Source organism: Callorhinchus milii, unplaced genomic scaffold (genome assembly GCF_018977255.1).
Source record: "Callorhinchus milii isolate IMCB2004 unplaced genomic scaffold, IMCB_Cmil_1.0 Scaffold62, whole genome shotgun sequence".
NCBI lineage: Eukaryota > Metazoa > Chordata > Chondrichthyes > Chimaeriformes > Callorhinchidae > Callorhinchus > Callorhinchus milii.
The window spans coordinates 274,130-300,949 of record NW_024704803.1 but is presented as its reverse complement, the minus strand read 5'-3'; the positions used below and the strand labels follow the sequence as shown (position 1 = coordinate 300,949).

Below are 26,820 nucleotides of genomic sequence, written 5' to 3'. Positions count from 1 at the left end.
AGCAATGAGCACATGACGTGGCGGGCGGGAAGGCGAGGGGAAGCCGCAGCAGCAGCAGCTTCGCCCACCATCTTGGGGCCAAATAGTCAACCGGAGCGGCGGCTGAGAGAGAGCCGAGGTAAGAGGCGGCGAGCGCGCCCGAGGGGCGGTGCAGCGGGCCCGCGAGGGAGCCCGGACGCGGGTGGGAGGGTCAGGGAGTGAGTACGAAACCTCTCGGAGCCGAGAGAGAGAGAGAGAGAAGGAGAGAGAGAGAGGGAGAGAGAGGGAGGGGTTGTTGGGCCGCCGCCGCCGCGCCGCCGCCTGCGGGCTGCCCGGAACCCGGGGGCCATTGTTCGGGCTCCTCCGCCCACTCGCTACCGACCGACCGACCGACCGAGACAGAGAGTTCCTTCCCCGACTCGGTCGCCCGTTTTTTTAAAAAAAAAACCGGATCGATGAGCGGAGGAGCGTGTGGGGGAGAGACCTGAGGCCCGCGGGCCTCCTGAAGCCCGCGGGCCGCCTGAGGAGGGGGAGAGAAGAGGGGAGAGAGACTTTAACCCCCCCCCCCCCTTATTACCCAAATAAACCCACGTTTTATACCCAACGATTCGCTCCCCCCCCCTCTCCCCCCCCCCTCTCCCCCCCCCACCCCGTGTACAACGGGTTAAAAGTGGAGAGAAAATCTATTCTGTTTTAATTTTTTTTGGGGGTGAAAAAAAACTTTCACCTTCCTCAGAGAGGGGGGGGAGGGGTTGGGGTGGGTTTCACTGCTCCTTTTCAAGCTCTATATCCTCCTCATTTTGTGCTTTGAAGCCAACCCCTTGTGTGTGGTGGCGTTGTGTGTGTTTTAGAGGGCGGAACTGTTGTTCATTGTCTCTCTCTTTTTTTTTAAAAAAAAATGCGTCTGAACCGATTGGAAAGTGGATCGTTGTCATATCGTTCCATTTGTTTTCTTTCTCTCTCTTTTCTTTCCTCCTCCTCCTCCTCCGAGGCCGGTCTCGAGACCTTTCTCTTCGACCGTGCCTTCAGCTCGACTCTCTACCCTCCCTCCTCCTCCTTCCCTCCCCTCACCCTGACCATTCCCCCCCCCCCCCCCCCCAATGCTCGGGTCCTGACCCAACTGTCCAGCGCCTCGGGACGTCCTCCCGACGTGAAAGGCGCTCTATAAATGGAATCTTGTTGCTGTTGTTGTTTCTCTCTCTCTCTTCCCCCGATCGCGGCTAAATCTCACACGAGGAAATGGAATACTCAATCACGCGACTGTATTTAAATAAGTACATTTGTCTTCCCCCCACCCCTCCAGTTAGTAGCGTTCTGGCCTCTGGGTCGGGAGGTTGTATGGCTCAGGCTCCACCTTGGGGGACGTTGAACTCGTAAGTCAAGGCTTACACTCCAGTGCATTGTTGGAGGTGCTTTCGTGTGGATGAGATGTTAAACTGAGGCCCTGCCTGTTCAAGTGGAGGAGTTTCTCCCAGTGTCCCGGTTCCTCCACACATAATTGGTCATTTACCTCATGGCTGTTTGTGGGACATTGCTGTGCGTAGATTGGCTGCCATGTTTGCCTACAAAATACAGTCACTTTGCAGTGTATCCTCCTGAAAGGTGCTACATCGAGCGTATGGATTATTTTAATATAATTCTTGCATTTGATGTCGTCCCTTTTCACGCGTCATCAATGTCAAAGGCTTTACAGTGCGTACTATGTATAGTGTCTATTTTGAAGCCGAACATGACGGTCACCAAACAGCCATAAATTTAATATTTTATTTGGCGGAGATATTGTGTCAAATCGTGCCAGTGATCTATAGTGTCCACCTGAACAGGCGTATGTATGGGACCTCAATTTAACATCTCATCTGAAGGAGGATGGCACTGATAATACACAGCACTGGAGTGCCAGCCTGGACTATGAGCTCAAAGTCCCAGTGTGGGGGTTGAACTATATTAGAATGGAGTTAAGGCATGGGTAGGGCTGTTGGAGGGTGGGTTGTATTTGTTATCTCTTAGATTTGTAGTGACTTCTCTTTCACTCTTCCCTCCTGTCTGTCTCTCTCTCTCTCACACACACACACCTCATAGGAGATTGTAATACTCAATTTGGATTGGTTTGTGGGAGACTGTTTGATCAGGACTGTTATAATAAACTAAATCTTTTTAAAATATTTCTTGTTTTAGATTCAGTTGAAAAGCCAATGTTAGGATTAGAAGTACCTTGGAAGAATTGTTGTGGGGAGGGTTGGGTATCAAAGGGTAAAAATGTTACAAGGTTCTTGAGAGTTTTATGATGTGGGAAAGATTAGATTGAGAGGTTGGACCCAACATAAAAAATATTTGATGATTCGTGGCTTTGACCTTAACGGAATGTCCTTTCAGATGAGACGTTCCTGTCTGCCTTTCCAGGTGGATATTAAAGATCCCATAGCACTTCTGGGAAAGAGAAAGGAAGGGTAAATCTCCTGGTGTCCTGGCCAACAATCCTCCGGATAAATTGCCTGCTGACCTTGAGGTCTGATGTGTGTGATTTCCTAATGGCATTTATATGAAAACCGGAATTGGTTCAAAGCGACCCACACAAACTTTGCTACCTGAAATCCTACCTAGTGTTTTGTCTTAAAATTTAAGATGAAGCAGGACTTGCGATTAAAACCCAGCCATAATGTGGAAACTACCTTCATGTCTCAATCCAGCTTAGCTAATTTTGTTTCGTTTCTCAATCCACGACTGTTTGTGGGCCTCTGCTGTGCAAAATTGGCTGCCGTGTTTGGCCCACAAAATGTATTTTACACTGTGAAGTGACTTGAGACGTCTTGAAGATGTGATAAGGTGCTATATCAAATGTAAGGATGATTATTTTGCCTCCACTCTTAATGTCATCTTCAAACTTTGATATTGATCTCCCATAGCTAAGTCTAGGTCATTGCGTTTTTTTGAAAAATAGAAAGGGCCCCAGCTTAGATCCCTGCTGTATGTCACTATTTGCCTTGCACCAGCCGTAAAAACATCCTTTTAGCCCTATCCAGGGCCTTGGGACGTCCTCCTGACGTGAAAGGCGCTATACAAATACAAGTTGTTGTAACTCAGTTCCCAGCCAGTACTGTTAAGCACTGTGCGACATTTTCCCAAGGTGAAAGGCACTATAAAAATATAACATTTTAGTGTATCATTAATAATAATCCTTGAACAAAAACAGAGAGAGCTGGGAAAAAACGATGTTCTGACGAAGGGTCGTGAAGCCGAAACTTTGACTCACTTTCCTTTCTCCATAGATGCTGCCTAACCTGCTGAGCTTTCCCAGCTCTCTCGGTTTTTGTTTCAGATTCCAGCATCTGCAGTATTTTGTGTTTTGTTCATAATAATCCTTGAGTTTGATGCAGCGCTTTTCACGTTGGTGGGGCCGATTCAAAGTGCTGCACAGGATTTACTGTAAAGTATGTTATTTGTAGGTGCACATGGCAGCCAGTTAGCACGCAGCAATGTCGCTCAAACAATTATGAAATGAATGACAAACTTTAGTTGTGGGATTGTTGGCCAGGACACTGGGAGAAACTCCCTTCTCTGGTTTGTGGAAGGGAATATACATTGGAAGCATTTCCTGGACTTTATTCTTTTAAGAGGCAGGAAAGGGAGTCTGGGCCTTGAATTATCAATTGTTTAGTGTTTTATTAGCCTGTAATTATGAGACTCCAGAGTAAAAATATAAGACTACTGAGGGTTTTTGTTTTTCGATCAAATAAAGTTTGTGTTTTATGTGGTCTGAGAGCTGTGGATGGAGGGGTCATATGCCTTTAGCCTGGTGTTGTCTGAAGGTTGTACAGCTTTAAGTCTGTGTAGAGAATGTAGCCTTTAGTGACTTCACAATTGGTCATATTTAAATCTTTGATTGTGACTGACCAAGACAGCTTCCTTCACGTGTCTTGAATGAAGGTCATATAACACACCACTACATTTGATGCTGCACACTTGGTATTGCCCATTGAAGTTTTGACGTTGGGTTTCCTTGCCGGACGGTACCAAGAAACTTTGATCCGCAAACTAGCCAATTCTCCCCGGTAGAGTCCATTTTTATCCGTTTCCGAGAGCTTCACTGAACGTGCATATATCTTTACAGGTTTTTTTGTTCTGTTTTGGGTCTTAAGGCAAACGTGGTATCCTGTATTACACCATTCCTCCCGGGCAGAGGAAAATGTGAGTGTACTACACACAGTGTCATTATCTAGAATAAGAGATGGCTGGGAGAGACTTGTTGGACTTTAATTTTATTTAGTGCTTCTCATGATCCGAACGTCTGGAACTCTGCCTCAGTCCCTCCGTGTTCCACCTCTTTGCCCGTCTTCAGATTGTATACTTGAAGACTCCTCTTTGACCACGCTTACAGTGACCTTCCCTTTCCCCCACCGCTCATTGTCACACTACGCCATTGTTAAGATATGACTCCAGGTGAAGTAGAAAGTTGTTTACTCATCGGCAGAACCTAGTTTTATAGAACCTGCCCATTACAATTTCATGAGAGACACATGAAAAAGGCCTGGCAGAGATCTGTTTTCCCCCATATTCCTGTACAGCACTTTGAAACTCTTTCACACCTTGGGAAGTCCTCCTGAAGCGAAAGGTACTATACAAATGTCAATTTGCATTGTATTATGGTGGCAAGAGTCTTTTTTAATCTCTCATGAGGATCAGTGAAACCCATGTGTAAGAACATAAGAATTTGCTCGGCGAAAGAAGACCCAAGGTCATTTAGCTTGCCTTCTCCATCCTGGCAGTCGCTTGACATATTTTTATCCCAAATTACATATTGTAAATAAGAACATAAAAATTTGCTAGGCGTCATGCTAGTACTTTGTAATTTGTAGTTTAGTAATTTGGTACCGTCTTCACCACTCCCCAGAATAGTTGAAATCCAGTGGAATGAAAATCTCTGCTTGCTGTAAGGGTCCTTTACGAATGGTTATTCAAGTTAATTTTGAATTGGAAAAAATAAAACACGGATGCTTTAGGGACTTTTATTTTTTCTGTCCAAAGAATGGAAGAATTTCGGGGACTGTGTGGTGAGGGGGGGGGGGGGGAGTAGAATGTACTCAAAAAAAAGGTAAATTTAGAGAAAATTGGAATTTATGTGGGGAAAACGGCCTGGCCACAATGAGTTATTGAGCCTCTTCCTAGGACCAGCAACGCAGTCGGGCTATTTTGGGGGCATGCGCGCAAATTTAGGAATGCTGAAAAAAACCGCAAGCTTACATTTTAAAAAATTGCATTGGTTTTATTGATTGACCTTCACCGAAAACAAATTGGCAGTGAAAATCAGTTTTTAAGAAAAAGAACTTCTTCATGAAGCCTAGAACTAGTCTTGGCTTGGCTAAGTCTTGGCACTTAGAACTGTTGTGAAGGTGCAGTAGACAGACCATTCTGAGATTTAAATTAAAGACCGGGAAGAAACGTTTCACTGAATTCCCCCAGTGTCTGAAATTGAATTCAGGGAGCTCATGTTGTACCTCTTGTTACGTTAGTGCTGTGGCCCTGATTGGGACATGCTCGTGCTCAGCGCCTTGCCGCGTCCTCCTGATGTGAAAAGCAATATACAAATGTAATTTTACATTGTATTGTAATAGGACATCTTGTGTAGAAGTTTTGTGACCTCATGAATAGGGAAGTGTCGCCACAATTCCTGCCCCCATTTTAGCCGCATTAGCCATAGCAATCTGCTGTGTATGTAGTAATGGGCAGACAACAAAAACTTGTATTTACGATGCCTTTTACAGAAAATAAACGACTCAAAGTGATTTGTAGGAATATGGGGGGAAATACACCTCTAACAGGCCACCTTTCCATGTGCCTGTCTGTGCCTGACCTTGAGGGTTTGATTGGTGGAGTGCTGTAGCTTATTGGTTAGCACGCTCATCTCGCAAGCGAGATATCCTGAGTTCGAATGCCGGGGCAAACCTTTGGCATACACCTCTCTTTACCTAGCAATAACTAGGAACCTGGTTGTTGGTTGATTGGTGGATTGCTTTTCCAGGGTTAATAATCCTTTGGGATTATCCATGACTTGTTTGTGGGACACTGCTGTTTGCAATTGGCTGCCATTGTTTTACTCACAAAATATACAGTAATTTCACTTTCCAGTATATTCTGCAATAATAATCCTTACATTTGATATAGTGCCTTATTATTGAGAAGTCTCAAAACTCTTCACAGAACATATTGTAAAATGGATTGACTGTATATCTTATGGGCGAAACGTAGGTTAATTTTAGGACAGATTTCAGTGTATTTCTTTAACGGAGGTATTCAGCAGGTGGAACAGGTTCCCAAGAAGAGTGATCAAGGCCATGGAATAGGTTCGATCGCCAATGTTGGGACTGGCCGGGTGAGAGAAGTGGAGTAGGCCGGAGTGTGCTGAGCTGTTAGCCTCCAGCAATTACCCCAATGCTTCTGGGAGCCACAAGCCTTGGGTTTTGCCAACCTCCGCGTAATATTTTCCAGAATTAGGTAAGCAGAATGCATCCCTCCAGGGAGAAGTGCACATTCCATTCCATCTATCCCTGGGATTTCCATGTGCAGGTGGGATGCATGGATCTCTCAGTTTGGTTTGGATACTCTTAAGCATGGTGGTGAGTTTCCGGATGTGTCAGACATCCGGCTGACCAAAAAAAACCTTGCATTTGATATAAGGCCATCAACGTCAGGAGGATATCTCAAAGTGCTTCACAGGATTTACTGTAAAGTGATTGTGTATTTTGTGGATGAATGCAGCAGCCTTTTTTGTGCACAGCAATTTACCAGCATCTATCCCCTCCTCATCGGACTCAGGTTCCACTCCCATTTCGGGTGCCACCTGAATGGTGCTATATAATTGTGAATGTTTATGGTATGAGATGAATATACCTCGGGTGCTGACAACATCACCCTTCATGGATGCACTCTATACCTTACGAACCTCGGTGTCCTGTTCGACCCTCAACTGTCCTTCATCCCCCACATCCATTCCATGAACTGTTCCACCTTTCCCAATCTCCACAACATTGTCCCGCTCTGCCTCTGATTCTCACCCCAGGCCTCCGAGACCCTCATCCACATTTTTGGCTCATCCAGGCTCGACTACACCTACTCCCGCCTGTCGGCCTCTCCAGGCTGTAAATCATCCAGAACTCTGCAGCCCGTGTTGTCTTCCTATCACCCCATCCTAGCCCTCTACTAACCTGTCTGCTCCCTCTGCTCAGTGTGTTCCGGCCTGCTTCACGTCACCCGAGTTGCCAGCCCCACCATTGGCGGGCCTTCAGCCTCTCTGCCGCCACCCTTTGGAACTCCATCCCACAGTGCCTCCGCCTCCATCCCTTGCCTCCTTCAAGGCCCGTCTCAAGACTCTCCTTTTCGGTCATCCTCCTCCCGCTATCCTCCATGCCCTCCACCCTTCCCGATCCCAACCACCAGCTCGGGTGCGGATCCCTGACTGTTCAGCGCCTTGGGACGTCCTCCTGACGTGAAAGGTGCTGTGTAATTGCAATTTGTTGGTGGTGTTGAATGACTAACTTTGTTTGGGGAATTGTTGGCCAGGACACTGGGAGAAAACCACTTCTCTTTTTGAATAGTGCCATGGGGTCTTTAATGTCCACCTGAACAGGCGGATTAGAACCTCAGTGTAACATCTCATCTAATGGACCATTCCCATAACGCAAGTTTAAAGACCCGATGTGGGGCTTGAAAACCCACAACGTTCTGACTCAATGCTCACCAAAAGTGCCAGCAACTTAGCCCGACTGACATCTAAATCGCACTTTTTCTGACTCCTGCATTGAGCTTGGGTACCTTTCCCAGTTCCCAGTTCCTTCATATGTCTCGAAGAATTGACTTTCATTTTCTTCCAGAATATATTAGGGAGGGTGTGGTTTAAACTGAGGCTTTTTATTTCCTGCCTTGTTTGTGGTGCTCCATTGATGGTAGTTAAATGAAAGATAAATTCTCTATTGCAGCCTTATCCAGCCCGTCCACTCTACTTTGTTAACTCGGGCCAGCAGCCTTCACCCCTCTTCTCCACAGTCAGTGACAGCCTCCATTCCCCATACTCTCTAAAATGCCTTCGCTATATTTAAAAGCCTCCTGAAAACCTCTCTTTTACCATGACTGTGATCTCTGTGAAGTAATTTGCGGTGTTACCGTATGTTAAAGGCACTGCACAAATGCAGTTAGTGTCGTCTTATCTTATGCCAACATTGATTCAGTGGCAGTTACTCGATTGGACTGGATTCCATGGATGGATGCGATTGAGATTTGGAAATGCAATCTGAGAGTCATCTTGTTCATTATTTTTACTGTACGGTAGTGCTCGCAGGATGTGCGATTGTGTCCACAGGAAGTGTGGGGAAGGAGGTGTGTGGTGTTCTGTTGAAGCCCATGAAAATTAAAATAACATGGAGAGCGGCTTGCTGACATGATCAGTTACGTCTCATATCTTGTTTAATAATACTATTCCTTGCATTTGATATAGTGCCTTATCCTATCTGCGAGACGTCTCAAAGCGCTTCAGAATATACTGTGAAGTGAATTTTACTGTTTTTCTTTATGGGTGAAACGCCGCTGCCAATTGTGCACAGCAGTGTCCACAGACGGTCGTGGATTGAGTGACCCAATTTTTAAATTTTTAAAATTAATTTTAAAGGGGTTATTATCCCCAGAAAAGCGACCCACCAATCGACTAACAATCGGGTTCCTATTGACCGTTAGGTAAACAGAAGTGTGGAATAAGGAAATTTTCCTCACCTTTCACCCTGCCTGGGAATCAAACCCAGGACCTCTCGCTTGCAACGCTCGCTTGACCTCTCGTTTCCAGACAGGGCGAAACCTTGGGCAAGTTTCCTTACTCCACACAGAGCCTAATAATAATCCCTCCAAAACAAAACAATAATAAATTGGTCATTTTCAATCCAAGACTGTTTGTGGAACATTGCTGTGCGCAATTGGCTGCTGCGTTCGCCCACAAATATACAGTCAATTCACTTTACAGTGAAGCGCTTTGGGACGTCCTCCTGACGTGAAAAGCGCTATATCAAATGCAAGGATTATTATTATTATTATTATAAGTACTCTAACCAATACTATACAGGACTCAGTGTTTAATGGGTGGGTGTCTGATTCCTTTGTTTCTTAGCTTTGTTGCCTTACCGGAAATTATTTTCTGTTTCCTCACCGTTGGCAAACACAGTGAGCCGACCGGCTTTCCTCGGTGTTGAAGCCTTCTTCCCTTCCCCACTCATCCTCCTCTTTCCCCCCCTCCCTCACCCTCCTCTCTCCCCTTCCCCCATCCCTTGCATGAGATTAAATTCTCACTGTTCAGGAATTGGATCCTGTTTTGCTGCAGTGCACGGGAGCACCAATCCAATACAAAGCTGCACTGTTTATTTGATAATTCCTCAGCGAGCCAGTTAAAACAGTGGGACGTTATTTGCTATGATTGTATTTCAAGGTAACCCAGCATTGCGTAATCGAGTTTGTGTGTGCTCTGAAAGAAAAAATCCAAAATCCCCCCCCAAGCAGCAGTTTGACATGAACTAAGATTTGCGGTAAATTTAGAGATACAGAGGATGAAACTTATTGTTCTGATGCGGATCTGCAGACTTCGCAAAATTAGAGCATTGTACCAAAATCTAGCATTGGAAAACCAGTGGGTGTCTTGACACTTTTTAAATGTCACTTTGTTTTGACAATGAAATGTGATTTTTTTGGGGGTTAGCCAGGTATCTTGACACATGCGAAAACCATCATAAGTAGTAACCCTTGCGTTTGATATAGCGCCTTATGTTGTTGAGACGCCTCAAAGCTCTCCACAGAATATACTGTAAACTGAATTGACTGTATGTGTCAGTTATGTGCAGCAGTGTCCCACAAACAGTTGTGGATTGAATGACCAAATTATTATTATTTTTTGAATGGATTATTATTGTCGGAAAAGTGATCTGCCAAATCGACTCATCGTCCTGTAGCTGAGTGTCTTTATACTGCGGGTATACACTTTATACTAAGGGATCACTATTGAAGTAGAGTGAAATGTCAGCGCTTTATCTGAGCCACAAAGCGAGATTTCTTTCTCTGTTAATCATTTTCCTTCACAGAGCTAAACTGGGGGGTGAGGTAAGCCTGGTTTCCTTGGAGCTGAACTGGGTCCAAGGTGACATATTTGGCAACGGATTGTCAGAATCCAACTAACTCTCTGTGGCAGTCTCAGTAGTACAGTTCCTGAACCAGGCGGGTGGGTCCGTGGTACTCTAGGGCACTGCTGATGACAGCACAGCCAGCCTGACTCATCAGCACGACTTGGAAGGGCAGACCAGTCATTGAGAACACGGACTCAGCTATTAACCCTGCAAGTCAAAGCCTTAATGGGTAGCGTGGTCCTAGCTGAACAAGCAGTGGGAAAGCTTGCCAGACACAGCCATTAATGGCAATCTATGCGGTTTTAACTGGTTAGACTCCAGCAATTACCCCAGCGCACGCTCTAGGATCCCCAAACCTTGGCTCTCTCCAACCTGCGTTTAATAGTCTCTGGAATCAGGTAAGCAGAGTGTATCCTTCCAGGGGGAGAGTGCGCATCCCATTTCAGCAGGTATATCTGGGATTTACATGCATAGTTGGGTGCATTGAACTATGCTTTGGTTTGGATACTTTTAAAGCATGGTGGTGAGTTTCCATGTGTGTCAGACACCTGGCTGACCCCCAAAAAATCAAGCTAGACTAGGTATTGTATCCCCTGTTTGTATTGGCAGTAATAAGTAAGATCAGGCCACACCAATCATTCACTTGTGGTTATCCGTGTTACAGTAACACCCACTTTGGTTTTGTTTAGACTGTTTGGTCTTCAGTTTCTTCAGAGTGCTTAATTTGGCCACAATAAAGATTGAGTCCCAGAAAATTGAGATGGGTATGATGGTTGTGTTTAAAATTCTACCGGGGCATGCCGCGGGCAAGAAGGGAAAACTGTTTCCTTTAGCTATGGAATTGATGACCAGCGTCATAGTATAGGATTGTTAGCAAAAAAATTAACAAGGAATTTCTTCACTCAGAGGGTTGTTCGGGTTTGGTATTGATTACTGGAGTCCTGTAGCGTATTGGTTAGAGCGCTTGCCTTGCAAGCGAGAAGACCCGGGTTAAATTCCCAGGCAGGGTGAAAGCTTAGGCAATTTCACTTACTCCACACACCTCTGTTTATCGAGCAGCAAGTAGGAACCGGGTTGTTAGTTGGTTGGCGGATCTCTTTCTGGGGGTTAAAAAAAAATTGGTCACTCAATCCACGACTGGTTGAAGGACACTGCTGTGCACAATTGGTTTTGCTCACAAAGTACACAGTGCACAAAATCCACTTTATAATATATCCTGTGAAGGGCTTTAAGGGGTCTCAACGACGTGATACAGCGCTACATCAAATGTAAGCATTATTATTGTTTCTCGTTTTTTATTTACTAATCATAAATGGAATTTCGCCACATCTGAATTCCCAATTAGCCGCTAGTGGATAACATTGGACAACCCTGTTCTAAAGGGTACTGGATGAGCGGAGAACTGAAAAAAATGTAACCTGAGGAAAGAGCTGAAAGTGGGATTGATGATGATGATGATAATAATAGTAAAGGCATCTTTAAAAATGAAGAGGTAGCAGCGGTCTAGACACAGTGGGTCGAATGGCCTGCTTCTCTATTGAAAAATTCTACGTCTGTGTATTGTATACTGAATTAAAAGGGATGAATTTGAGCCCGGGTCAAGTAAACAGGTTGAAATGTCGCTTTATACTAAATCACCTATTACCGCATTTAAAAGCTGCTGACCTTTAACATAACCTTTAAAACTCCGGTTGGTGGATGAGAAACCCGCAATGTAATTGAGCGTCACTGTTTAATTTGCTTATGTGGATTTGATGTATTATGATACCTGACGTAGTCTATCACCAGCACATATCTGATCTCACTGTTAACATGGACAACTTGAGTCAGTGACTGGGGGGCGGGGGGGGGGCGGTGTGGGGACAATGTGTCATTCCGTGGCTGGAGGTTATAAACGTCTGTTCAGCAAAACACAAAAGTGAGCAGAATTTATTTTTATATACAGTCAACTTCACATAAGTCGTGTCATTTGGGACCATACATTTAATGGCTTGGAGTCCTGTAGCTTAGTGGTTAGAGCACTCTCCTCATAAGCAAGAGGACTTGGGTTCAATTCCCAGGGAGGGCGAAACGTCGGGCAAGTTTCCTTACTCCACACAACTCTGTTTATTAAGTAGGAACTCAATTGTTAGTGGATTGGCAAATCGCTTTTTTGTGGGTAAAAATCCCTTCAAAACGAAATAATTTTTTAAAAAAAAATAATGATTTGCTCACTCATTCCACGACTGTTTGTTCGACAGTGCCGTACACAATTGGCTGCCTTGTTTCGGCCACAAAGTATTCTCTTTACAGCATGTTCTGTGAAGCGCTTTGAGATAACTGGAAGACGTGATAAGGCGTTATGTCAAATGCAAGGATTGTTATCATGCAAAGTAGAAGTTGTGTCAAACTCTTGAACGTTACTTGGTCAGATAGATAGGTAGATAGATTATACTATTTATACAGATCAGACTTTTGCGAGTTTTACTGTAGTTGTGTAACATGTATTGGTCTTTTTTCCAAACGGGGTGATTGAAGCAGAACCCCCCCCCCCCCATTGTGTTTAAAAGGTAGTTGAACTAATATTTTAGAAAGAAAAATCTAAAAGCCTTAAGGGGAAAGAAGAGCGCAGGGGAGCAGGATTCAAGCAGATTCGAAGGCCCGAATAGTGAAGATATTTGAGATTTTATGGATATTGTAGAGAGGTACCACATGGAGATTTGAGTCATGTACCGCAAATGTCAAATGCACATTCTTTTGGGGACTAATCTGAAGAGATCTTGGTCATGGTATGTGAAACCATATAGTGTTTCCTTCATGATTCCAAAATTCCAGTGGTCTCAGTCTGAACAGTTTGAACAAATTCCGTCATTTGAGCAAAAAGCAGCATAAATGACTAGACTAGAGGAAGTGAATCTCCCCAGAAGTTTTCAGAATTGTGAATGGTTTTGTGAGGCTGGCGAAGTCAAGTCAGCGAGTGGAATAAATTAAGGATATTCACCAGCAGAAAAGGGGGCGGTTAAATTTTTTTGCTGTGAGTTTGTGTAATCGACCTCCCCGCTCAGCGGGCTCCAGCCTGTTCCCCGTCCCCCCCCTCCCTGCCTGTCCCATTGTCCAGGGCCTTGGGACGTCCTCCCGACGTGAAAGGCGCTGTGTAAATATAAGTTGTTGTTGTAATGTGGAAGGGATTGCGTATTGCAGCAAAACTGCAATGGGGACAGTCGAGCTTGTTCATAGGAACTACATATACATCGATCGTTTGTGTGGTTTTATCACAGAGCATTCACTCCAGTATACGTGTAAACTGCCAATTTTATGGTCTTGAGCATCTAAGCTAGTTTGGTATTGTTTTGACAGTATTTTTGGTTAACTGAATAACTCCCTGCATAGACCTGTAGAAATTGACAGAAGAAGGCCACTTGGCCTCTCGTGTCTGTGCCATGTCTCAAAAAGATTCTCCATTTTAGCCCCTTCCTGCGTTTTTATATCTTGCTTTTGCAGATATTTGTATTTTATTTATCTAAAATGGTCTCTATTAGCGGAAATGTAAGTGCTTTGAGATGTTCATCCTATGCGATAGACACTTGTATATAAGTGCAAGTCGCTGTAGAAATTTAAAGCGTTAGTCTTGGTAAGAATGAACACCGGAGCAAAAGACCATTCATAGTAAGCAAGCGAGGCTGGTCCCACAAGCTAGCAAGTCCTCCCAGCTGTATGTGCAGAACGTTCAAACCGCTTGGCTGTGTGGGATGCATTGGATAGGGTGACAGCTCGATGTCACAGCAGGTATTGTCTGTCTTTCTTGGGAATATGTGACCTTATGATTTAGCTCCTCTGTGTTAGAAAATACTGAGCTTGAGGGAAAGAGGCTAAGAGCTGATTACAGTCACAGCAAATGATGCTGTTACTGGTGCTCATTACTCCTCTTTGCTTTGGGCAGATGTTTGCAAAAAAGGACTGACTGTGCATTTTTATAGCACCTGGTATGTGGAAACAGCGTAATGTTTTACAGTTATTAAGTGTGGTAATGCCCCAGCCATTTTGTACACAGTAAGGTCCCGCTAAGCCATCAGATGAATGGTCAAGGTGCAGGGAGGATTGTCAGCTATGAAACTGCAAGAACTTCTCTTTTCCATAAACAACAATAAATTACATTTGTATAGCGCCTTTCACGTCGGGAGGACGTCCCAAGGCGTTGGGCAGTCAGGGATTTGGATCTGAGCTGGGGGTTGGGATCGGTGGGGGGGGAGGAGGGGAGGAGGGTGCCTGAAGGTCAGTCGAAGAGGAGAGTCTTGAATGAGGCAAGTGCGAGATCTTTAACATCCGCCTAAACAAGCAGACAGAAGCTCATTTTAATATTTCATCTGAAAGGTGGCATCTCCCAACAGCACAGTGCTCCCTCCACCAGCGCTGCACTTGAGCATCAGCCAAGACTGTGAGCTGCAGTCCTTGATGTGGGACTTCAACACACAAGCTTCTGACGGCATATCTGGTGTGGGCAACAGAGATAACTGAATAAAGGGTCCACCGCAAGCAAAACCTTATTAGGCGCAGGCTTTTGGGATCGGATGAAAAAGACAAATGGAAATATTGCCAGAGGATGGTTGAGGCAAAAAGCTTGTGTGTAATGAGAGGACTGTAGGGTGGGGATTCTGAAAGGGTGAGGGCAAATGGGTTGAAGGAGGGACATTCTTCATTTGAACCTCTCTTGTGAAGCATGGGACTGGAAGGATCGTTCTTCAAAAGATCCAACACAGACATGATGGGCCGAATGGCCACCTTCTGTGCTGCAGATTTCTGCCTGTGGGTCTATGGAAGCTGAATCTGAGACTGTTGTGTACCAGTTGATGTACCAGTTCTCTCATTCATTGCTCATTCCCTGCCGTCAAATTCAAGGAAATGGTCAAAATGGAGAAGTGATAAATTGGGTGCTTGAAGCTCACGGAAGTGCTAACATAGTAGTTAAAATAGCTATGCGGCGTCAGTTTGCAGGTCGTCATTTAAGCTAATGATTGCCATGTCTCTGTCGTTCCGTAAGGGAAGTTATAAATCAAGGGTCACTAATTGCCTGGAGTTCCTCCTATATTGAAGGGCTGACTTAGGCTAGAGCACAGAATCAAGGTTGCTGATCCTTTCCTTAGAGGGTTAAACCCACTCACAAAGAACAACCTTAGGTCACCACTTGTTCTTCATGAGTGGGTTTCAGTAGAGTGAATCATGACAGAGTATCGCAGCCAAGCACGGTCCTGTCCTCACGTGCTCACAAGGTTGCCTTTCTTTTTCTTTGTGGTTCCTTTACCAACTGAGGCATCACGGATAAAAGCATAGCATTTTATAGAACAGGACACTGTGTTGAGTCCCGTAGCGCAGTGGTTAGAGCACTTGCCTCGCAAGCATGCGAGAGGGTCTGGGTTCAATTCCGGGCAGAGCAAAACATTAGGCACGTTTCCTTACTCCACACACCTCTTTACCTAGCAGCAAGTAGGAACCCGGTTGTTAGTCAATTGGAGGATCTCTTTCTGTGGATAATAAACCCTTTTTAAAAAATTATAGTCTGGTCACTCAATCCACGACTATTTGGGGAACACTGCTATGCCCAATTGGCTGCCGCATTTCACCCACAAAATATATACAGTCAATCCATTTTATAATGTATTCTGAAGTGCTTTGAGACTTAACAACATTATAAGGTGCTATATCAAAAGCAAGGATTATATATATATTTATAGTTGCTGTTAAGTGCTTCCACGTCACACTACATGAAGGACAGAATATATATGTAAATTGTTATAGTAATGGATTACTGTCCATTTGCATGGGTTGACTGCCTTTACTCCCCTGGGGTTGTGCTAAATTCATGCCATTCCCCAAAAGAAGACTGAATGGTGCTGATGAAGAACTATCTATGTATAGTCAGTGCATTCAGCTCCCAAAGAACCATCTTTTTTTTAAAAAAAAAGGTCTGGCACAATGTGTTTGCAGTAATAGTGCTGCAGAGTCGTACTGAAATTTGCATGAATGCAGGTAGACTGCCTATGGATAAAGCCGATAAGTAACCAATTAGGGTAAATATTTTGACTAATCCTAATGTAGTGTTTATAACGTCAGAACATCTCAAAGTGCTGTACAGGTAATTACTCTCAAATGCCTTCTTTGCCGTAGCGCATGCTAATCCACAGCGAATTGAATTCAAATTCTTGCCTTTGCTTTTAAATCCCTTCAATTCCTAACTCTACCACTTACTGCAACACTCCGACGAGCTTCCTGTGCTCAGAGAATATGTCCCCTCACCATTGGTGGGTGAGCTATCACACTTTCTACCCCTGCTTCCTGCTCCCCTAAAACTCTCCTTAAGTAAGACCTTTCCTTTCAACCTTCCTCCTTCCTTTCTTTTCCCTCGCTGATGCCCCTAGCTGGCTCGGAATCTCCTTGAGATCTGGAACTATTCAAATGCTCTCCGCGCCAGACTCCCCCAGCCTCACTATCCACAAAATCCAGTTTATCCAAAACTGCCACCCGCCGACTAGAAGTGAGATCAGGAAACATTTTGTGATGCAATGGGTGGTAAAATTGCACCCCCACTCATGCAAAGGTCATAGAGAATTGGTTGGGATATTAAAGGAGATAGAGTAAGGTTAAAGGAAAGGTGGAGAAATGGGTTTAAAAGATCTGCCATCGTCTAATAAGTTGTCAGAACAGATTTGATGAGCTGAGTGACCCATTGAGTGGAGTCCTGTAGCTCAATGGTTAGAGCACTCTCCTCGCAAGCGAGAGGACCTGGGTTGGATTCCTGGACAGGGTGAAACGTTGAGCAAGTTTCCTTACTCCACTCACCTCTGCTCACCTAGCAGTAAGTAGGAACCCGGTTGTTAGTCGATCGGCGGATTGCTTTTCCGGGTGTAATGATCCCTTTTGAAAAAAAATTGGTCACTCAATCAACGACGGAAGGCATGGTCGAAGAGGCGGGAGGCAAGGGAGCACGGCGAGGGGACCGTGGGATGCATTTCTAAAGGGTGGGGGCACAGAGGTTGTGGAGACCCCACTGACAAGCAAGGGCCGTGGAGCAGGTCTGAGCCTGTTGAGCGGAGGCGGCGCACGGGTCCATGTGAAGTGAGCACCATCGAGGTGACTGAACCTGTTCTTGTGGTATGCAGTGTTCACATTTTTTCCTGCTTATAAATCCATTCATCTGCATTTTTTATTGTGTGTGGTCGCATTCTACAGCCCAATCGCCTGAATTATTGCAGCTTCTCTGTTTTACGCTATTTATAGAACTGACGTGTTCCATATCTTGCGATAGAATACCGATTGGTGCAGAGCCTCAGCAGCATTTCCAACCAGAGCAAATAACCTATCGAAGATTCATTTCTAATCTTGAAACATACTCTGCGTTTGTGCCTGATTGATTTATAGCATTGTGCATTATAGTGCTCCTTCCGTGCGTTTGCCTGCTGGCGTAAAGAAGCTTGAGTCCTGTAGGGTAGCGTGCTCGCCTCGCAAGCAAGAGGATCCAGGGCGAAACCTTAGGCAAGTTTCCTTACTCCACACGCATCTGTTTACCAAGCAGTAAATAGGAACTCGGTTGTTAGTCAAATTAGCAGATTGCTTTCTGGGGGTTAATCCTGGAGGAAAAAAATTGACGACCGTTTGGGAAATTGCTGTGTGCACTTAGCTGCTGCGTTTCGCCCACAAAATATACCGTCAATGCAGTTTACAATTTATTCTCTGAAGTGCTTTGATACGTCTCAGTGATATGATAAGATGCCGTATCAAAGGCGAGGGTTATTCTTATTATTTTGCTAACTGGGTGTTTCCACACTGATAGTCTTTATTCACGTGAATTTCTGATTTTTGCGGCTGTGGATCAACCACTTTTGATTGATCCATGAACTGCTGACTTCCCTCCATCTGGAGTAATTTCAGCTGCAGTGGCGTGATGTTGTTTGGTTAGGACAGCTGCTCTGGTTTTCATTTTATTACTGCAATCGAAGATTGCTGTCATTCTCTTCCTCTCCTTTTACTTCCTGTCTGTTGTAACATTTTGTAAAAGGAGAAACGAAGGTGTCACCACTTTTCTTTCTTGGCTCAGTGATAGCGCTCTCGCCTCCTGAGTCAGCCCCCACGTCGGGGCTTCGAATCACACGGTCTAAGGTGATGCTCCATTGCAGTGCTGGGGGTATCGCATGTTCAGAGGTGCCGTCCAGGTGGACCTTAAAGATCGCATGGCACTATTCGAAAAGAGAAGGGAGTTTCTCTCTCCTGGTGTCCTGGCCGACAATCCTTCAAAATAAAATTGTTCACTCACTCCATGGCTGTTTGTGCACCATTGGCTGCTGCGTTTCGCCCACAAAATACACAGTCAATCCACTTTACAGTATATCCTGCGAAGCGCTTTGGGATGTCTGAACAATGTGATAAGGCGCTATATCAAATGCAAGGATTATTAGTAGTAGAATTTTCTTACTCCTGCCATCCGCTTCCCATTTGGGGCATGAGAGAGGGATGAACTATGAGCATTTGCGATTTTTCCATGCTTTGTTGCAACTGGGAATGAGAGAATGGACTCAATTGAGCACAGTTGGGTGTGTGTTTGTTTGTTGACTGAAGAGCGATGTCCAAACTCTATAGCTGGCTATGACTTCATCAGATACTACAAGGTCAATGATTGATGTACGAGTGACCCTCTCACCCTCACCCGCCTCCACTGGCTCCCCCCCCCCCCCACCCCAGGGAATAGAGTTCAAAATCTTTGTCCTCACCATCAAAGCCTTCCATGGCCTGCAAACTCCATGCAGACCTGTCCGCTCCCTCCGCTCAGCGGGTTCCGGCTTGCTCCACGTTACCCCACCCGGCCCACCCACCATCGGCAGTCGGGCCTTCAGCCTCTGAACCCCACCCTTTGGAACTCCATCCCACCGCCCCTTTGCCTTATTTCCTCCCTTGCCTCCTTCAAGGCATGTCTGAAGACCCTCCTCTTTGACTGCACATTCGGTCACCCCCAAGGTGGGTCTACCCCCACCCTCCCTGTCCTCCTCCCTTCCTGATTCCAACCCTGTGCTCGGGTCCAATTCTCTAACTGTCCAGCGCCTTAGGGCATCCTCCTGATGTGAAAGGCGCTGTGTAACTGTAATTTATAATTGTCATGAATTAACATCAGACGGCAGTAGGGCCTCTGATTATACTCTCATTGAAGGTTTCTGGAGCCTGGTATTGTCGAGACAGATAATAAGAAAAATCATTATATTTGATAGAGTGCCTTTCATGCCTGAAGGATGTCAGTATAACACAACTGCTTTTACTAACCTGTGCAGTGCATTGCAGTAGAGGTGACTGTATTGATTGAGAATAAGTTACGTTCTGCTAATGTTTTGAGGGATTCGCCCGACATGAAAGGCAAAGTGCACATTCATGCAAACTGAATTTCTGGTCTCATCTGTGGAGGGGCTGCCAAGTGTGGGCCAAAGAAGCTACGTTCAAGTTTTTCTAGACCCTGTGTGTGCACATCACTGTAATTACTGTCCAGTGTGGCCATTTCTCACACCGTTAGATCTCAGAAACAGCCTTGAGGTGAATGGCCAACTTTTTGGAGTTGGAATTGGAAATTGTTGGAGGGGTCGAGGAGAGAACTCCCTTCCCTTTTTTTGATAGCGCACAAGACCCTTAGCATCCGCCAAATAATAATAATAAACCTTGCATTTGATACAGCACCTCATCACGTCTTTGAGGCGTCTCACAGCGCTTCACAGGAATGTACTGTGAAGCGTATTGATTGTATTTTGTGGGTGAAAGGCGGCAGCCAATTGCGCACAGCAGTGTCCCACAGACGGTCGTGGATTGAGTGACCACATTATTATGATTTTTTAAGGGAAAAGCAATCCGCAAATTGACTAACAACAGGGGCCTGTGGAGTAAGGAAGCTCGCCCAATATTTCGCCCCGTCCGGGAATCAAACCCAGATCACCTTGCCTGCGAGGCGAGTTCTCTAACCACTAAAATACAGGCCTAAGAACTGGTAGATTGGGTCACGGTTTAATGTCTCATCTGAAGGAGTGGTAGATTTCAAAATAATAGTTTCTTGGGAAAGGATTTTTTTTTAAAAGAAAGGCGTGTTGCATTCGTTCTCAAAAAGAGTGAGATTATTTTATTAGTTCTTGTCGGCACTTTTTCTCCTGTTGCTCTGATCTCATCTCCCACCCTTGCCAGGCTCTACTGGCTCCCAGCAGTCCAGCGGATAGATAGACTTGGTCTTGACATTCGAATCCCTTCAAAATCTCTCCCCTCACTACTTCTGAAGCATCGATCAGTCCAAATTTCCTGCTTGTAACCCGTGTATTTCGCCTGCTCCATGACCCTCGCGCTGCACCGGCCAACATCGTCCGAGACACCATTAAGCTCCAAGACGCCGCATGAAGGATGCTATATAACTGCAAGTTGTTGTTGTCGGGCCTTCGGCCTTTCTGACCCCCACCCTCAACTCCATCCCAGAATCCCTATGCCTCACCCCCTCCCCTTGCCTCCTTCAAGGCCTGTCTCAACCTTCCTCTTTGATCTCGGTCACCTTCCCACAACCACAACCTGCCCCTCCTTGCCCTCCACCCGTCTCGATCCCATCCCCCAGCTCGGGTGCAGATTCTTGACTGTCCGGGGCTTTGGGAAAGTCACTGGGTAAATGCAATTTGTTGTGCTTACCTATATAACAAAGCATGGAAAAATCACCGACATCCAGGGCATCAAATTGCTGGTACATGCTGTTTCGTGTTTTGCCAGATCCCCACTGAAGTCACTTTATGTGAGGAAGTGCTGCTGACATCATTTCCTTTGTGAAAGTGAACTTTCGCAAGGGAAATGATGACCTGTAAACCGCGGGTTGGCCAAAAATCAGCATGTGTCACCAAGTCATCCTGGGTCTAGTCACCAATCCACCGCAGCTCGTTCTGACCAGGTTCTGCTGTATTGCACTTAGCGTTGACTTGATATAATAAACCCCATAGCTTGCCATTGATATAAATCGGTCACTTCAGGAGGTGGTTTCAATAGAGTGCTGTAGGGTGGTTAGACCACTCGCCTCGCAAGCGAGAGGTCCTGGGTTTGAGTCCCAAGTAGGGCAAACCTAAGTTTCCTTACTCCACACGCCTCTGCTTACCTAAAGAATTTGGTCACTCAATATACGACTGCTTGTAAGGCAACTGCCTGCTGTGTTTCTCCCACAAAATTCTCTTTACAGTATATTCTATGAAGCTCTTTGGGACGTATCAACGAGGTGATAAGGCGCTATATCAAATGCAAGGATTATTATTAATAGTCAAATAGTTGCATGAATGAGGTTTGAACTTTTTTTTAACTACGAACAGTCATGGAGTTGGAACGTAGTTTTAGTAACCTTGGATTGGTTGTAGTTTCGTTATGACAGTGCAGATTTGCTGCTCCACTGTTGATCTTCAGTTAAATATTTAGTTGATTATTTTACGATTATACTCAATTAGTCATTTGGGAATCGTGATTAGCATCTCTCTCTGTGTGTAAAAGAGATGAGCCAATGTGGCTCAGGTGGTAGCACTCTCACCTTTGGGTCTCGAGGTATTTTTGGTCACCCAGGTGTCTGACACACACACACACACAGAAAGCTTCCATTACCGTCGCTTAAGAGTCTCTAAACCAAACTGAGAATTCCATGCATCCCACCGACACTTGGAAATTCCAGAGATGTTTATTGGAATGAAGTTCGCTGGAGGGGCGCATCCCGCTGACCTAATTCTGGAGAGTATTAGGCAGGTTTCCTATTGCTTGTCCAGCTCGGGTCACCCACCTGTTAACAGGATTAACGGGAGCGGAGTGGGATGATTGTCTGACCGCAGTGACTGGTCTGCCCTTCCAAGACCGGCCAAGGGGTTGTATTGCCATCAGCAGAGCCCTGGAGTACCCTGGCTGGCTCAGGGATCAGACTACCAAGACACTTGCAGAATGTTGACTCAATTCTGAATTCACCATGTCTGTCATACAAGTGAGAAATTTCAGAGCAATGTTACAACAGATCTTTTTTCCTCACCTTCTTTCATGTCGCTGATCAGTCACTAGGAGGCAGCGAAGCCCTCCCACTCAGCTCCTGTTAACCCTGCAAGCCAAAGCCCTAACAGGTAGGATGGTCTTAGCTGGACAAGCAGCAGGAAAGTTTGCCAGACAGTGATATCAATGGCAAGCTACGGGGTTTTAGCTGGTTAGACTCCAGTAGTTACCCCCAACGCACACTCTGGGGTCCCCAAACCTTGACTCTTGCCAACCTGTGCCTAATACGCTCTGGTATTAGGTAAGCGGGGTGCGTCCCTCCAGGGAGCAAGTGCGCATTGCATTCCAACAATCTATTTCTGGGATTTCCAGGTCTGAGTGGGATGCATGGAATTCTCAGCTTGGTTTGGAGACTCTTAAGCAACGGTGATGGGTTTCCACATGTCCGACCCGGCTGACCAGAAAAAAAAATCACATCCCTGAGTGTTGACTATGAATTTATTCCTATGGTGCCTGACGTTCTCTCGCTGTCTTTCTCCCTTTCAGATCAATATTAGAGGTTGTGAGTCCAGACAGATACTCTCACCATGGGTGGGTGGACCAGCTTTCTCAAGGGCTTTTTTGGCAAGAAGGAAATGCGTATTCTTATGGTGGGCCTCGACGCGGCTGGGAAGACCACCATTTTATATAAGCTTAAGCTGGGGGAAATCGTAACCACTATTCCCACTATAGGTGAGTACTCGTCTCGCTTGGGTGGGGAGGGGAGGTGGTGGGAACTAGGAATCTTCTAGTTTTACTGGCTTGGTATCATCTGCAAACTATCTAAGTCCCTTGTAAAATTCCCGAGGGTTAGTGCGATTGCCTCGTAAGCGAGAGGACCTGGGTTTGATTCCTGGGCAGAGCCGAACCTTAGGCAGGTTTCCTTACTCCACACGCATGCCTCTGTTTACCTAGCAGTAAGTAGGAACCTGATTGTTAGTCAATTGGTGGATTTGCTTTCCACGAGGTTAATAATGCCTCCAAAAGAAATGTGGTTCCTCAATCCACAACTGTTTGTGGGAAGCTGCTGCATTTGGCCCACAAAATACACAGTCAGTTAATTTTACAATATGTTCCATGAAGCGCTTTGAGATGTCTCATCGACGTGATAAGGGGCTTTATCAAATGCAAGCGTTCTTATAATCTGGAGAGATTAGAATCGGGGTGGATTAACTGCAAGCACTGAAGGGCTACCCTGTTTGAAGGGTATTATATAGATGCTTGTTGTTGATGTTGCTGACTTACTGGCTGTATATATTGATTGAATGTTCTCCTTACCCTCTCCGCTCTCTCCCCACCACAGGCTTCAATGTAGAAACTGTAGAATATAAGAACATTAGCTTCACAGTCTGGGACGTGGGCGGACAGGACAAAATCCGACCTCTTTGGCGCCATTACTTTCAGAACACACAGGGTGAGTACAGGCAGGAGGGCAGGGAGGTTCTTTATAACCCAGTGTGCTGCCTCTGCTCAAAGCCCTGCTGAGAGACCTATTAAGGACCTAAGAATTTGCTGGACGAAAGAAGACCAGGGTCCATCTAGTTCGCCTTCCCCCATACTGGCAGCAACATGCACATGTCAACCCAAACTATAGTCTATATCCCGAGCTACTATTTTCCTTTTTTTTTCTCGCCAAATCTCTCCTCTTGATGTCGTCTCTTACCCTCTTCTACATCTCCTCTCCCCCAACCCCCCACCCCCAGGTTAGGTTCATATTTAAGACGATGCAAAATTCAACTCCTACAAAATAAATAAACCGATAGCATATGTTCCAACTGTTGACGTGGCGCTTGAACCCACAACCTTCTGATCCAGAGACGAGAGAGAGAGAAAATTACCAACAGAGCCAGGCTGACATCAATCACTTGTCATTCTTTTCTCCTTTTACCTCGCTATCCCTCTCCTGTGACTATAGTTGAACCCTGTTATAGCGCAGGTTCTTTATACAGAACCATAGAATCTTGCAGTGCAGAAGGATGCCATTCGGCCCATCGTGCCTGCGACAGCTCTTTGAAAGAGCTATCCAATCAATCCCAGTCTTTCCCCATAGCATTTCAAATTTTTTAAAGTAATTTTTATGGAGTCCTGTAGCTCAGTGGTTAGAGCACTCGCCTTGCAAGCGAGAGACCTGGGTTCGATTCCCGGCAGGGCGAAACCTTGGGCAAGTTTCCTTACTCCACACGCCTGATAATAATCCCTCAAGAAAAAAAAATAATAAATTGGTCACTTCAATGCACGACTGTTTGTGGGACGCTGCTGTGCGCAATTGGATGCTGTGTTTCGCCCACAAATATACAGTCAATTCACTTTACAGTATATTCTGAAACGCTTTGACATCTTGAAGACTTGAAAAGCGCTATATCACATGCAAGGATTATTATTATTCAAAAATCTATCCAATTCCCTTTTGAAAGGTCTTATTGAATCTGCTTCTACCACCCTCTCAGGCCCAAGTTTGCTTATAGTAATTTTTACAGGAGACTTGCTATTTAGTGATTTAGATGTGTCTCTTCATTTTTTGGTAGAAAAAATAAAGAAGCCGTCTATGGCCTAGAGGGTAGGAACCTTAGAGGAGTATCCACAAATCTCACATCCCAATTCAGACACTGGGAATAAATGGGCGGAGACTTTTTTGTGAAGCTCTGTAGCGTAAAGTGGTTAGAGCCCTCGCCTCGCAAGTGAGAGGATCCGGGTTCGATACCTGGGTGGGGTGAATCCTTAAACAAGTTTCCTTACTCCACATGCTTCTTTTTACCCAGCAGTGCCTGGTTGTTAGTCGATTGGTGGGTCGCTTTCCAGAGGTAATCATCCCTTCAAAAAAAAAAAAAAAAAAAAAATTCTGTGCCATACAGTCTGTAGTAAAGAGCTGAGCATTAGTCAGAACATGTAACTGTGACTGTAACCTCTCCTCCGCTATCTATTCAGGCTTGATCTTTGTGGTGGACAGCAATGACCGAGAGCGAGTGAATGAGGCCAGGGAAGAGCTCATGAGAATGCTGGCAGAAGATGAGCTCCGAGACGCTGTGTTGCTAGTGTTTGCCAACAAACAGGTAAGAGAGAGAGAGAGAGAGAGAGACAGAAACATGCACTTTGCCATACGTCCTGAATACTATTTCCATATTCCTTGTTGGGGGAAACTGGGATTACCATACACTGAAGGAAAGGGAGGGAGGGGCCACAAATGAAAGTTATAATAATAATCCTTACATTTGACATAGCCCCCTCGCAAGCGAGAGGACCCGGGTTCAATTCCCGGGTGGGGTGAAACCTTAGGCAAGTTTCCTTACTCCACACGCTTCTGTTTACCTAGCCGTAAGGAGGAGAACCCGGTTGTTAGTCAATTGACAGATCGCTTTTCCAGGGGAAAATACTCCTGTCAAAAAAAATACAATTAAGTTTTTTTTAAAAAAAAAATAATTTGGTCACTCAATCCATGACTGTCTGTGGGACACTGCTGTGCGATTGGCTGCTGTGTTTCGCCCACAAAATATACAGTCAGTTTGTTTTACAGTATATCCTGTGAAGCGCTTTGAGTCGTCTCGACGACGTGATGACTCGCAATACCAAATGCAAGGATTATTATAGGGGCAAAGAGCAAGAAAGTCTGTGTGTGTATGTGTGAGAGAGGGGGGGGGGGGGGATAGGGAGAAGTTCAAACAAGCAGTTTAGGCGAGTTTCCCAGCAGTGTGACAAAGATAGCCGCTTCCTCTTAAGAGTACAGAGTTCCAAACGCCATTTTACATTTTGGTTTTGTTTCTATTTGAGGAAGAATTTGATTGAGGGGAATAAGAGGAGTAGTAGTGATCAGGAGTCCTGTAGCGTAGTAGTTAGAGGGTTCTCCTCGCAAGCGAGAGGACCCCGGGGGTGGATTACTGGGCAAGGCGAAACCTCAGGCAAGTTTCCTTCCTCCACGCACCCGCCTCTGTTCAAACGTTCTAGGATGCCACCCTGCGCGAGGGCGCTATAAGCTGTTGTTTGCCGAGCAGTAAGTAGGAACCTGGTTGTTAGTTGATTGGTGGATCGCTTTCCGGGGGCAATAATCCCTCAAAAAAAAAAGTATTCACTCAACCCACGACTGTTTGTGGGACGCTCCTGCGCGCAAATTAACTACCACTTCTCGCCCACAAAATATACAGGCAATTCGCTTTACAGTACATCCTGTGAAGCGCTTTGAGACGTCTCGGCTAAAGGATTATTATTATTATTATAAAAGTGTTTTTTTTTTTAAAAACCCTATTCAAGCCAGCGACGGAAAATGCTCTCCTGCGGTCCTGTCCCTCACCTGTTGCAACCTTTGTCTGCTCTTGTTTATCCCTCAGGACCTGCCTAACGCTATGAACGCAGCAGAGATCACAGACAAACTCGGTCTACACTCACTGCGTCACAGGAACTGGTACATTCAGGCCACCTGTGCCACCAGCGGCGACGGGCTATATGAAGGATTGGACTGGCTGTCCGTACAACTGCGGGGCACCAAATGAACTCTCGGCGGTCCTCTCCCTACCCCCTCCCTCCCTCCCTCCCTCCCCTCCCTCCCTCCCTCCTCCTCTCCACCCCCCACCCCTCCTCTCATCTTTTATTCTCTATTGTGTGGCAAACTGCTACCAACTTGTCAGTATCCGAGTGTCAGGAATGTGCTTCATTACATCTGATTAATTAACAAAAAAAAACT

At 45.4% G+C, this 26,820-nt stretch overlaps 1 protein-coding gene and 1 non-coding gene across 2 annotated transcripts; both read left to right on the top strand.

Annotated features, from left to right (window-relative positions):
* Positions 1-26,659, top strand: LOC103189006 (ADP-ribosylation factor 1). Its single transcript, XM_042345572.1, has 5 exons — positions 1-118; positions 22,656-22,841; positions 23,452-23,562; positions 25,074-25,198; positions 26,468-26,659. The coding sequence occupies exons 2-5, from the start codon at positions 22,697-22,699 to the stop codon at positions 26,627-26,629; spliced, it is 543 nt and encodes a 180-aa protein (XP_042201506.1). The 5' UTR covers positions 1-118; positions 22,656-22,696; the 3' UTR covers positions 26,630-26,659.
* Positions 24,230-24,301, top strand: trnaa-ugc. Its single transcript has one exon. It is a non-coding gene; the product is annotated as a tRNA-Ala (tRNA).
* Positions 26,660-26,820: the final 161 nt, after the last annotated feature.

Coding starts and splice junctions, on each gene's coding strand:
- LOC103189006 (XM_042345572.1), top strand. CDS start 22,697: ATGGGTGGGTGGACCAGCTTTCTCAAGGGCTTTTTTGGCAAGAAGGAA. Junction 23,563..25,073: donor TTACTTTCAGAACACACAGG/GTGAGTACAGGC, acceptor CTATCTATTCAG/GCTTGATCTTTGTGGTGGAC. Junction 25,199..26,467: donor TAGTGTTTGCCAACAAACAG/GTAAGAGAGAGA, acceptor TTTATCCCTCAG/GACCTGCCTAACGCTATGAA.